Source organism: Pithys albifrons, chromosome 7 (assembly GCF_047495875.1).
Source record: "Pithys albifrons albifrons isolate INPA30051 chromosome 7, PitAlb_v1, whole genome shotgun sequence".
Classification (NCBI taxonomy): Eukaryota; Metazoa; Chordata; class Aves; order Passeriformes; family Thamnophilidae; genus Pithys; species Pithys albifrons.
This window is the reverse complement of record NC_092464.1, coordinates 56434165-56446644: the sequence shown is the minus strand read 5'-3', so window position 1 is coordinate 56446644 and position 12480 is coordinate 56434165. Positions and strand designations below refer to the sequence as shown.

General features: G+C 53.7%; 1 protein-coding gene across 1 annotated transcript; it reads left to right on the top strand.

Moving 5' to 3' along the window:
• Positions 1 to 3450: 3450 nt before the first annotated feature.
• Positions 3451 to 7054, top strand: LOC139674653 (olfactory receptor 14J1-like). The gene is made up of 2 exons (XM_071561260.1): positions 3451 to 3948; positions 7034 to 7054. Exons 1-2 carry the CDS (start codon positions 3451 to 3453, stop codon positions 7052 to 7054), a joined length of 519 nt encoding a protein of 172 aa, XP_071417361.1.
• Positions 7055 to 12480: the final 5426 nt, after the last annotated feature.

Sequence of the window (12480 nt, the reverse complement as noted above, 5' to 3'; positions counted from 1 at the left end):
GCAGTGTCACACTGGGCCGTTCATTCCATGAGGTTCCACAGTGTCCCAGTGGTGGTGTCAAAGATGGTGGAGCTTTTCTTTTTGTAGTCAGATATAGAATGAAAAAGAAATAATGTCACCAATGGCATCTGGGAAGGTCTATACTGGACATATGCAGAAAGGAGTTTCCCTCCAAGACAAGTGCTCTGCTACAAAGCGTCACCAAGAAGGGGTCTGGATCAGTCCAAGGCTTTGTGTGCCAAGGCAGAGCCAGGGAGGAGGGAGAGATGTCAGTGCAGGAAGGGGCCAGCGAGGAGGGGCAGCCGGGGGATGCCGACAGCCTGCAGGGAAAGGGGCAGGGCATGGACACCGTAGGACAGCCTGGGCTGGAGAGGAGACAGGGATGTGCAGAAGCTGAAAGGCCCCAAGAGAGCCAAGTTGTGCAGGCCTTTGGCCATGGCTGCTGTGTGTGCCCCTGATGGCATGAGGAGACAAGTGAGCCTTGCAGCCCTGGGGCCTCATTGCCTCCTTGTCCCTGCTCAGCAGCCTGGGAGGTGCCACCCCATCCTCCTGCCCCTGGCACTGCACATCCCACATCCCAGTGCCCCAGGATAAGATGTGAGGATGAGTAAGGGACTGGATATGCCTTTCCAGGGGCTGGGTGTCAGGGCTTGGCCCTTTGGAATAAGGAAACATATAGAGGTTTCCTAAGCATGAGAGACACCTTTCCTTGATTCTTCATAATTGTCACCACTGTGCAGTTTTCTGCTCTACCTGGAATCTGGGGACACTTTCTCAGTCTTGTCTCTTAATTGGACCCATTAGCACTACAAGAAACTTCAGAGTTTCACTCTCACTTTGACTTCTTCAGAAGTTGTTTGAAGTTACTCTGATGGACTGAGTCTGATGTAAACAACACAAACCCCCCAGAGGGCCATTAAATGCCCTGGGCTGTTGCTGTGCTGCTGAGCTGGGCCAGGCTCCTGGCACACAGGGAGCTCCTGGCAAGCGGGCAGCGCTGCAGATAGACAGCTCTGCCCAGGAGCAGCTCCTGTGCACAGCCCAGCAGGGCTCAGGGCACTGCCAGGGCAGCTCAGGGACACCAGCAGGGCACAGACAGAGCTTAAAGGGGCTCAGCATTGGGAGGATGACTCAGAGCTCTTGGAGGAGAAATCTTTGCAGTGCTGGACACGGTGAGTCTGTGGGTGCAGGGCAATGCAGGGGCAGCTCCTGGAGGCATCTCCTAAAGCTGGCCCAGCCCCAGCTGATGGGATGTGTGAGGAGGGGGCTGTTGGGGGACACTTTGGAATACCTGTGGAGCCGGGGGCTGCAGCCAGGGGTGCCCAGGCCTGTGGTGTAGAGCAGGGTCCTGCAGCCCAGGGTGCTGTGCTGGGGCAGGGACTCTGCTGCCTGCCAGGGTCAGCTCTCAGCCAGCCTGGGGAGCTGCTCACAGGGCTGGGGAGAAGGGCTGCGGGGGAACCATGGCTGAGAGCTGAGTCCTGATGTGGATAAGGTTCTCTGTGGTTTGAAGGTGCTCAGAGCTGGACAGCAGTGCAGGAGATTTCACAGGATATTTTTCAAGAAGCACAGAAAGGCAGCGGCTGCTTCAAAGGGAATTATCCTGTTCTTACTTTTTTTTCTGTGGGCTATCTGGCCCATAAAAAGTAGAAATTAATTTCTCATTTCAGGAGGTGGCACTTCCATTTCAAATCGTTTACACCTACTGATGAATAAACCTGGGAGGATTAGAAATCTGCCAGGTACACACATCATCAGTGCTGCTTTTCCATTCTCCTCAGGGTTGCTTTGACATTGCCAGCAGATCCTGCACAGGCAGAGCTGTCCCTGGGCTGTGCCCTGTGCTGGGAGGGCTCTGCAGGGCAGAGCTGAGCACCCAGGGCTGGGATGGGCTCTGGCAACACTGCCAGGGAAGCAGCTGCTGGCAGGGACAGCTCCAGGCAGTAGAGCCCTGGACAGGGAGTGAGAGGGAGCTGCTGCTGAAATGCTGTGGCGGGGGGGCTAGAGCAGCTCTGGGCCATCCCTGCTCTGCAGATTTCTGCCCAGAGCAAGCCCCTGATCTCATCCACCACCCAGCAGAGTCCTTCCCTTTGGCCATCTGATTGTCTCTGTAGGGTCTCCATAGGAATTTGGAGGAATTTCTCTATTTTCCCCTCCTCTTCATGCTGCCTTTGCTCCCATTTCAGGTGGGAGCTCTGGGCAATGGGTCTCCTGAACTCTCCAGTCAGGATGTAACATCTTTAGGACATTCAGTTCTTTCCCTGGATGATCCTGCTGTCCTTCAGGATGCCTTCCTGAGGGGCAGAGCTGTGCCATTGCAGCTCTGTGTTCCCCACAGCCCCTGAGCACTGAGGCCATGGCAGTGGGTTTGCAAGGTGTGTGCAGGCAGCTGCAATGAGCCCTCTGTGCCCCTGGTGGGAGGGGAGAGCTGAGATATCTCTCTTCTGTAGGATGAGACAGGATGAGGAGTTTGAAGATGTGCGCTTGGAAACTGGAGTCACCAGCTCTCAGCAGTGTCCAGTTTCTCCTCAGGGGAACCCCTGGGTGCCTTTGCCCTGCAGAACAGAGAGGTGACAGCCTTGGGCAGATGAGAGCAGGGCTGATGAATCTTGCCAAACATTGCAGGAATGGATGATCTCTTTGCCTCACAGGACACACAAGTTGTCTCTTAGATAGAAGCATAAATACCAAGGATTCCTGCCTTAAAAATTTCAGTACTTGTGTTGGAGCAAATGGAAGGAAAGAAACAAAACTATACCCCCACAGCTCTGCTCTGCATTGGGGTGAATTGGGAGTGACAGTGTTGAGAAGCTTTTTATTACCATGGATGGCTTAAAACTATCATCAGTCTCAGTTCCTATTTATCTGTTGTTGAAGGACAGAACTGAGTATTCCAGAACATCAGCAGAGCTCCTTTTTCCCTGGAGCTTTCTGAGCCAGGCCTCAACAGAAGCCCTCAAATGGACCAGCTAAAGGGTTTTTGTGAAAAAGAAGAGGTGATTTGAGGGTGTTACATAAGGACTAGAAGAGTTTTATTCTGAAACATGTACTGTGACTTGTGTACTATATTTTTCTCCTTGGACAGGTGCTATACCCAAGGGGAAGCTCATGCTCAACAGCAGCTCCATCAGGCAGTTCCTTCTCCTGCCATTGGCAGACACGCGGCAGCTGCAGCTCCTGCACTTGTGGCTCTTCCTGGGCATCTCCCTGGCTGCCCTCCTGGGCAACGGCCTCATCATCAGCGCCGTAGCCTGCGACCACCACCTGCACACCCCCATGCACTTCTTCCTGCTCAACCTGTCCCTCACAGACCTGGGCTGCATCTGCACCACTGTCCCCAAAGCCATGCACAACTCCCTCTGGGACACCACAACCATCTCCTTCACTGCATGTGCTGCACAGGTCTTTTTCTTTTTGATCTTCATCGTGACAGAATTTTCTCTTCTCACCATCATGTGCTACGACCGCTACGTTGCCATCTGCAAACCCCTGCACTATGGGACCCTCCTGGGCAGCAGAGCTTGTGCCCACATGGCAGCAGCTGCCTGGGCCAGTGGCTTTCTCTACTCTCTGCTGCACACAGCCAATACATTTTCCCTGCCCCTGTGCCATGGCAATGCTCTGGGCCAGTTCTTCTGTGAAATCCCACAGATTCTCAAGCTCTCCTGTTCACACTCCTACCTCAGGGAACTTGGGCTTCTTGTGGTTAGTGTCTGTTTAGCTTTTGGTTGTTTCATTTTCATAGTTTTCTCCTATGTGCAGATCTTCAGGGCTGTGCTGAGGATCCCCTCTGAGCAGGGACGGCACAAAGCCTTTTCCACGTGTCTCCCTCACCTGGCCGTGGTCTCCCTCTTTGTCAGCACTGGCACATTTTCCTACCTGAAGCCTCCCTCCATCTCATCCCCATCCCTGGATCTGGCCCTGTCAGTTCTGTACTCGGTGGTGCCTCCAGTACTGAACCCCCTCATCTACAGCCTGAGGAACCAGGAGCTGAAGGACGCTGTGAGGAAAATGATGACTGGGTGCTTTTCAGCAGCAAGAACCTGCCAGTTTTCTTCTGTACAGTGTTCACAATAAAACTCATGACAGGCTCAGTTAGCCTTCCCAGGCTTTTCTTGGTGATCAGTGGGTTCTTTTTGTCATAATGTTTTGCTCAATTAAATTATTTTATTCATGCTCTCATCTAATTAATTTTTTATTTTCATTAATTTTACTCTTTTAAATCTGTACTTGAGTAATTGTGCTATCTCTATTTTTAAACAAACTCACTTGCAACAGCCGTGCCTGGCTGGTTAGGGGTTTTTGATTTGAGACTTTCAGGGACCTACTGTACAGTTCCATGTGTGCAGTTAATGGCAAAGAGTCCCAGCACAGCAGCACTGCCAGGGAGCACCAGCACTGGGCCTTTGCTGACCTGCTCTCTTTCCACTTGTACCCTCTCCTGCAGAGCCCCTGGGCTGGACTAAGGCCTTGGTCCTCTGCCAGCTGGGACACAGACCTGCTGCATGTCCATCCTGGGCTCACAGGCAGGGACAGGCCATGGGCACTGCTGGGACACAGCTGGGCTCCACAACAGCAGCTCCATCAGGAAAGGGCTTCTCCCTAGCTCAGGACATGCAGTCTTAGGGCTTTTTGCAAAGTCACTCTCAAGAACATGCCAAGGAATAGACTCTATAGAGGCTCCTTGTTTGCTTGTTCTCCAGGGGGTCTAAACCTGCATGTGAAGCAGCAAACAGAGCCCTGTAACTGCAGGGGCTACAGCAGGAAACAGGGAAAATGATCTGGTGAGTGTTCTGTGTTACCCTCAGTGAACACACTACTGCTACCCATGACAACAATAGCAGTAATAAAAGCTGGAACTATAACAATAAACCCCACAAGAAGCTCATGTGGAGCACAACACCATTGCTCCATTGCTCACCACTCAGTGCCCAATGCCCAGCCCAGACACAGATCAGCCCTACCTGACCAACCCCCCATTAACACCCTGAGCACGGCCCTGCATCAAAGGGAACATCCCTTGGACCAGATGGGCTCAGCTGTCCTGGCCCTGCTCCCTCCCAGTCCTGTGACCCTCAGGAGATAACTGGAGGTCATGATTCTACGAACTTCTCACAAATTCCAAGTCAAAACCAAAACCCAAAGCATCTTGAAAAACCTGCAGCCCTTGAAGCTTTAAGGAGCCCCTCAAGGGCCAATCCTGACAAAGCCTCTCCAGGGACTCATCCCAGCAGACCCTTGGAGGCCACGACTGCAGGGAGGCAAAGGCTCTGGGCAGCAGCTCAGGTGCTGAGCAAAGCCTGGCTTGGCTGGAGGCAGCAGAAAGGCCCAGCCCTGACCCCCAGCCTGGGGAAGGCACATCCTGTCCCTCACGTCCTGCTCAGGGCTCTGCCAGTGCCCCTCTCATGGGGGGTGATGCTGAGGGCAGGACAAGGGATGACAGTGCCCAGCCTTCTTTGGGCTGTGCCAGGAGGCCACGAGACCCCAGAGCCTCAGCACAGCAGGTCTGCTCACAGCCCTTGGTGGCACAGACGATGCTGTGCCCGAGAGGACAATAACGTCGGATCTCTTGGACTTGTGGCCCAGTCGCTTGATGTCCCTCTGTGAATTAAAAAACCACCTCTCAGAGGTGGGTGACAAACTAGTGCTGGGAATGGTCATTTGGAGGGGCTGGTCCGTGATGAGTGTCCAAGGATGTCTTTGGTCCCACCAGGCTCTAAAGTGCCTCACAGGCTTCTTGATTCCAGGACATTCTTCAGTGTGCACGGTTCCTTCTTGCTTGCAAAGGTTGTGCCATATCACAGTGTCCCTTTGGTTCCAGGAGGTTCTGTGGTGTCACAGTGTCCCTTTGGTTCCAGGAGGTTCTGTGATGTCAGAATATCCCTTTGGTTCCAGGAGGTTCTGTGGTGTCACAATGTCCCCTCTGGTTCCAGGAGGTTCCACACTGTCCTTGCTGGAACACACCTGGTTCGATGTTGCCCCACCTGCAGAGCTGACTCCAGATCTGGGGTCCCAGCACAGCAAGGACATGGAGCTGTTGGAGCGAGTCCAGAGGAGACCACCAAGATGATCAGAGGGATGGAGCAGCTCTGCCATGAGGGAAGGCTGAGAGAGCTGAGATTGTTCAGCCTGGAGAACAGAAGGTCTTGAGGTGACCTAATTGTGGCCTTCCAGGACCTGAAGGGGCCAACAAGAAAGATGGAGAGAGACTGTTTACAAGGGCCTGGAGTGACAGGACAAGGGATAATGGCTTCACACTGATAGAAAGAAGGGTAAGATGGGATATTAGAAAGAAAATCTTTCCTGGGAAAGAGGTGGGGCCCTGGAACAGGTTGCTCAGAGCAGTTCTGGCTGCCCCATCCCTGGAAGTTGTTCAAGGCCATGTTGGATGATCAACCTCATCCAGTGGAAGGTGTCCCTGCCCATGGCAGGGGATGGGATTTAGATGCTCTTCAAAGTCCTTTCCAACCCAAACCATTCTATTATTCTGTGACTGGTGGATGACATGGTGGGCAGGGCAATGTTGGGCACAAAGAATATGAAATAACGGAATTTTCCATTCTGAGTGAAGGAAGGAAGGGGCAGCAGAAATGACAGCTTGGACTGATAGCAGGGAGACTTTGCGCTGTTGAAGAGATTGATTGAAGGAGTGTCTTGGGGGTCTGTCCTGAAGCAAAAAGCATTCTCATGGCCAGGCTTTGTGAACAAACATTTGTATAGGGCACTACCCAGGCTTGCTGCAAGCTGCTGGTGGCTAAAAAGGCCAATACGGGATAGGCAGGTCCGGTCACAAAAGGAACAGGGGAGCGTCTCCTTTGGCCATATTGGCAAGGAACGGTTCTGTCTGCGTTGTCTTTTCTCCTCCAGACTGACTGTGCTGCGTTCCCAAAGGAAGCAGCAGCGTCGTGAATGGTGTGTCTCCATGAATCCCGACTGGAGGCCACAGTGGACCATTGGGGCAGCCAATATGGCCAAGGCTGAGGTGTTGTTTCAGGCAGTCCATGTATCTTCTCTTTGGGGTCCTCTCTTGTGGCAGCCGGTGGCGAGTTCTCCATAGAGCACAATCTTCGGGAGGCAGTGGGTGATCCTCCATCCTGGAGACGTGCCCTGCCCAGCACAGCTGCGTTCTCAGCAGCATGGCCTCCATACTGGTGACCCCTGCCTGTTCAGAACAGACACATTGGTCACGTAATCAGACCAGTGGATGTTTAGGATTGAACGGAGGCAGCGCTGACGGAAGCGTTCGAGGAGCTGCAGGTGGTGGCGGTAGATGACCCAGGATTCAGACCCATAGAAAAGAGCAGACAGTACAATGGCTCTGTAGACACTGATGTTTGTACTTTTCTTCAGGTGTTTATTGGACCAGACTCTTTTATGGAGTTTTCAGAAGGCTCTGTAAGCCATTGCTGGCCTGCTGTCTGTCTCTTTGTCAATCTTACCGTCTGAGGAAATGATGCTTCCCAGCTAGGGGAACGGCTGGACTGACTTAAGCTTTGATTTGCAAGAGAAGTGTAGGGAACAGAACAAAGGACTCCATGTAACATTCTTTAACCTGACCAAAGCTTTTGACACTGTGAGCAGAAAAGGCCTGTGACAGATCTTGGAACATTGCTGCTTTTTGCTGATGATGCCGCCCTCGTTGCTGACACAGAAGCAGCTCTGCAGCGCTTCACATCCTGCTTTGCAGAGGCTGCTGAGCTTTTGGGGCTGGAAGGCAGCTTGAAGAATACAAGCTGCACCTCAGGAAGTCTTCCATCAGCCCCACATCCCCGTAGGCAAATCAGAGCCTAAGTCAGTCCAGCAGTTGGTTTTCTCTATTGCAAAATTTAACCCCAGAACTGATCCAGAAACCCTCTGTGTGAGCATGTCCTGCAGCACTGTGTATTCCTCCTGCAAATCCCCTGGGAGGGAATTTCTTTGTGATTATTCCATGTCTGTTTAGTGGCACACAAACTGCCCATCTTTGTGGCTCTTAAGGCTTAGTTATGTTATTACAAGCCAGTAATAGAGCATAGAATGAACTTGTGTAAAGCAAAGAAACATCAGGGGTGGCAGGTCTTGCATTCAGCCCCTCCTCTTTCCCACCTGTGTCCATCCCCCACCCAGAGATGGGGCTTTTCCCAAGGGCTTGGCTCCAGGCTCCAGCACTGGGACCAGTTTGGGGCCAGGCAGGTTTGGGGATGGGTTTATTCTCTTTATTTCTCCACATTTCCCACTCTGGTGCTGGCACAGAGGCCCAAGCCCAGTTCTCACCAGTTCACTTGTGATGCTTCTGATGGCCAGTGAAGCTTCCAGGGCCTTGCACCTTTCCTGGCTTGTGATCCAGTTGCTCTCAGCCTCTGAAAAGTAACAGCATTTTCCTTGGAAAGCAGGCCAAATATCTGGGCACACACAGCAGAATTTCAGGTTAGGGAAATGGCATCTCCAAGGAATGAAATAGAGAAAGCTGAGGGAGACACATGGGCAGCCTGAAAAAGCAGGAAAACGGGATTAATTTATTGTTTTTTTCCTAGCAGCTGCAAGGGAGAAACTGGGAATGATATTCCTGTGATGGAGTGAGGAGCAGATGCCTGGACCACAGTTTAGGGCAAAAAGGGAGTCACCCCAAAGGGTGCTTTGCCTGGGGAGCCTGCCTTGATGCTGGGAAAATCCTGGGATCCTCCCATCCCCTAAAATGGAGGTGCCTGGCCCGGATCCTCCCCACGGGGTGCCTGGGTGGGACTCACCAGTCAGGGCCACAGCCAGGCTGAAGCTGAGGCTTCCCAGGAACACACTCAGAGGGAGGAGAACACGCACCAGGTGGGATGTTTGCCAGTCTGACCCTGGGGAAGGGAAGAGCAGAACAAGGCTGGGCTGGGTCCTCTCCCCTCTGCTTTGGCCTCCCTTGCTCGATCCTCAGTTCATCCTGAGCCCCACCCAGGACAGGGACCCTCTTGGGGCTCATAAGGACAAGAGAGCTGAGGCAGGTCCTTCACAGGCACCAATGTGTGTCTGAGGACCTGGAGATGGATCTTCAGCCTCCAGAGGTGACCACAGCCTGGAATTTGAGTGCTCCACACCAACCCCAGGGCTCCATCCCCATCCCACTGGTGCTTCCCAAGAGAGAGATGCTCTTCCCACCCCCTCCCCACACCCAGGGCGTTGGTTTTCCCAACATTGCCCCATCTGGACTGTTCCTTGGGATCACTGCAGGGGTTCAACACTTCCCCTTGGCCTGAACACTTTGTCTCCTGGGTTTCTTTTCCCTTTGTGGCAGAGAAGCCTCAGAGCCCAGGGCTGGCGTTCCCGGCCCCTGCAGGTGAATCCTCTGGGGCGTCTGTGCCAAGGCAGAGGCTGAGGAGACCTGCAGGCAGCCGAGCCCCCGCGTGTGCCACATCCCATGGAGCCAGCACAGCCTGGCTGGGGCTCTGCAGCCCCTGGGCTGGAGGGGCAAGAGGCACCTCAGGGTTTGCCCTGAGCTGAACAGGCATTGCCAGGAGGAGGTGTCAGAAAGGACAGAGGGAGGGGAAAAGGCAGGGGAGGGAAAGAGAGGGGAGGGAGAAAGATTGAAAAAGATCAAGAGGCAAAAAAGACAAATAGAGAAGAGAAAAAGACCAGTTTAAATTTTAAATAAATAGAGAAGTCACTGTCTGCTCACAGTTCAAAGGGAGCTGAAGTGTTTGTGAGGGCACAGGAGCCTGTTCAGGGTCAGGAGCTGCTTTTTCCAAGAGGAAGGAAATACCCCAAGAGATCTGAGCAGAGTTTGTGCTCTGACACCCCTTTCCCAGAACCTGCAGGAGGGAAAGAGCTGAGTCTGAAATAACAAGTGTTCTCTTGAGCTTTAATGTCTCGTAGCTGCCTGCAAGTTTGTTTAGCTTTGTTTGCCAAGATGTAGAAATGGTAAAAAGCTTTGCCAGTTGGTGCTGGATTTGTGAAGCAGCCCCGGGCCAGCTCTGCAGTAACAAAGAATTGATGTCTGTCCCGAGCGTGTCACTCTCGGCTTGTCACACCCGGGAAGGAACGCGATGTTCGAGGCCACCCCCGAGGCACAAACTCGCTCTGAGCCCGCCGGGGGGTCCGCGGGAAGGAGAGGGCAGGGAGCCGCTCCCTGTGCGGGATCTGGGGAGGGGACACGGGGGGACATGGGAGGATACAGAGGGGACACAGGGGGACATGGTATCTGGGGAGGGGACATGGGGGACTTGGGGGGACACAGCCCCTAGGGAGGGGACACGGGGGGACACTGGGGACCCCGCTCCTGCCCCCCCCTGCCCGCAGCGAGCCCCGAGCCCCAGCAGGGCTGCAGCCCCCAAACCAGCTGGAACCTGGGGGTGGGAGGGCAGCCCTGAAGCCAGGCTTGCTATAGTGGGACTTGCTGAGAGCGACTTAGAAGGGTTTGTTCATTAGGAACTGGCCTGAACCCTGGGAAAAGACAAATGTTTTCTGTTTTTCTATCAAAGATAAGCAGGAGACAGGAATTTCTGAACAAACAACAGTAAAACGATAAAACAAATTTTTTTTAACCATACAGAGTTTTAGATAAAGAAAACCTTGAAAGAGTTTAGTCCTGCATTTGGAAGAAATAAATCAAAACACCTCTGTCCCAGAGGCTGCAACCAGTAAACAATGTCTAGTTAGAAAAGAAATGCATAGACACAAGACATTCAGTCTTTTAACCATTTGCCTAAGCCCTAAAAATGTGTGTCTCAGGTGATTCACAAGATGTTTGTGTAGCTTGGAAGGATGTGCAGTGATTGATGTCACTCAGATGGATCTGCACCACGGAATGTCCGGGGTCCTCACTGAAATTCCCCTCCTAAACCGGCCCAAATTTGACTCCTGGGGAGCTGCATCGTGTCAGACACAGCCCCTGTGCCTGCCCACGGTGTCAATAAAGGCACTTTGGCTCACAGTGCGGCCCTGGGTGGGTTGCTGTGACTCAGCCCCACAAACCAGGGCTGTGCCCTCGGGCGCTCGGAGCTGCACCAGGGGGATAAAGGCCCCCGGCCCCCCCGGTGCCCCCAGCAGCGGCTCTGCCCCCCAGAGCGGGGCTGTGCCCCCCAGAGCGGGGCTGTGTCCCAGACCCCACGGCCCATCCCGGGCTTGGGGCTGAGCGCGGAGCAGGTGCTGAGCTGCTGGATCTGTCTCGGGGCTCAGGGGGACAAGGGGGTGTCACACCAGTGGCACAAACAAGAGATGAGTGGTGTGTGTCAGTCCCTCCCCCTCGCTCTGTCCCTCCCCACTGCAGCCTTTCTGCCAAAGCCCCGAGGATGCTGTGCCGGGCCCTCCATCCCACGGCCCGGGATAAGGGAGATTCCAGCCCCTCCTGGGCTTTCCTGCACTGAAAGAGCCTCACCGGGGGGTCTCTGCTGCCCCACGTCACCCAAAGAGCTGCCCCCAGGGCCGCAGTTTGGGGCAGGACTGAGGGCTCAGGGACTGCCAGAGCAGATCTGAGCTGGGAGGGAAGCACAGACAGAGACTCACATGTGGGAGTATCCCAATAGAAACCAATTATCCCAAAATATCCCTGAATTCATTCCACAGTAACTCTGATCCCTCCCCCAGTATCGGAATTCTCCCAGAATAACTGAAACCTCCTGGAATACCTGATTCTTCCCCAAAAATCCTTTGATTCTTCCCCAAACACTCCAAAAACACCTGAGGTCTCCCAGATATTTCTTAATTATTCTAAAACACCACTGAACTCCCCCCAAATCCCCCTGAACTCTCAAAGAACTCTCAATCCTCCAGAAATACATCAAATCTCACCAAATACTTCTCAATTAGCTGCACCCCCTTAAACTGCCACAAAACATGCAAAGACCCCCCAAACACACTCAGAGCCCACCAAGGTCCCCACCAAACCCCCTTCTGGGGGGACCATTAGGGGCACTGGTGGTGCTGGGACCCTCCCGGCTGTAGGTGAGGAGCTCTTGGGTGAGCAGGGTGGGGGGTGGGAGGAGGGGATGGTGGGAAAGGTCTGAGGGGAACGGGATAAAAGGGGTGGTTGGATTCCCACAGTGAGCGGGAGGGGAGTGGGACCCCTCTGAAAACAGAGTGGGGCTGGAAACTGAGGACTGGGGAGAAGGGGAAAAGGGATGGGGGAGGTCAGAAAAGTGGGGAAAAAAGGGAGGGTTGGACCCCCAAAATTGATCAGGAGGTGGATGGACACTGGGGGCATGACTTGTAAGGGGTGGGAGAAGAGGGAAAGTGTGAGCTGTGACCTCCAAACTGATCTTGGGGGGGCTGGGGATTGAGGGGACAATGGGAAAAGGGAGGAATAGGCAGAAGGGTGGAAAATGGGGATTGGGCTGGCAGGATGGACAGTCCCATGGGGGTCTTTGGGCAGAGGGGGGATTGGAAAAGGGGGCTCTGGGGTGTCTCCCTGAGCTCCCAACCTGTGTGGGGTGCTGGGGCTGCTGGAGAGGGGGAGGCACCCTGGGGCAGGGGGAAAATGGAAGGCTTAGGGTTTATTTATTATTACAAGTGATCAGATAAAAGATG

Excerpts from the sequence above, each read along its gene's own strand:
- LOC139674653 (XM_071561260.1), top strand. The coding sequence starts at position 3,451 with ATGTGCTACGACCGCTACGTTGCCATCTGCAAACCCCTGCACTATGGG. Across the intron at positions 3,949-7,033 it reads TGTACTCGGTGGTGCCTCCA|CCGGTGGCGAGTTCTCCATA; the intron begins GTACTGAACCCC and ends CTCTTGTGGCAG.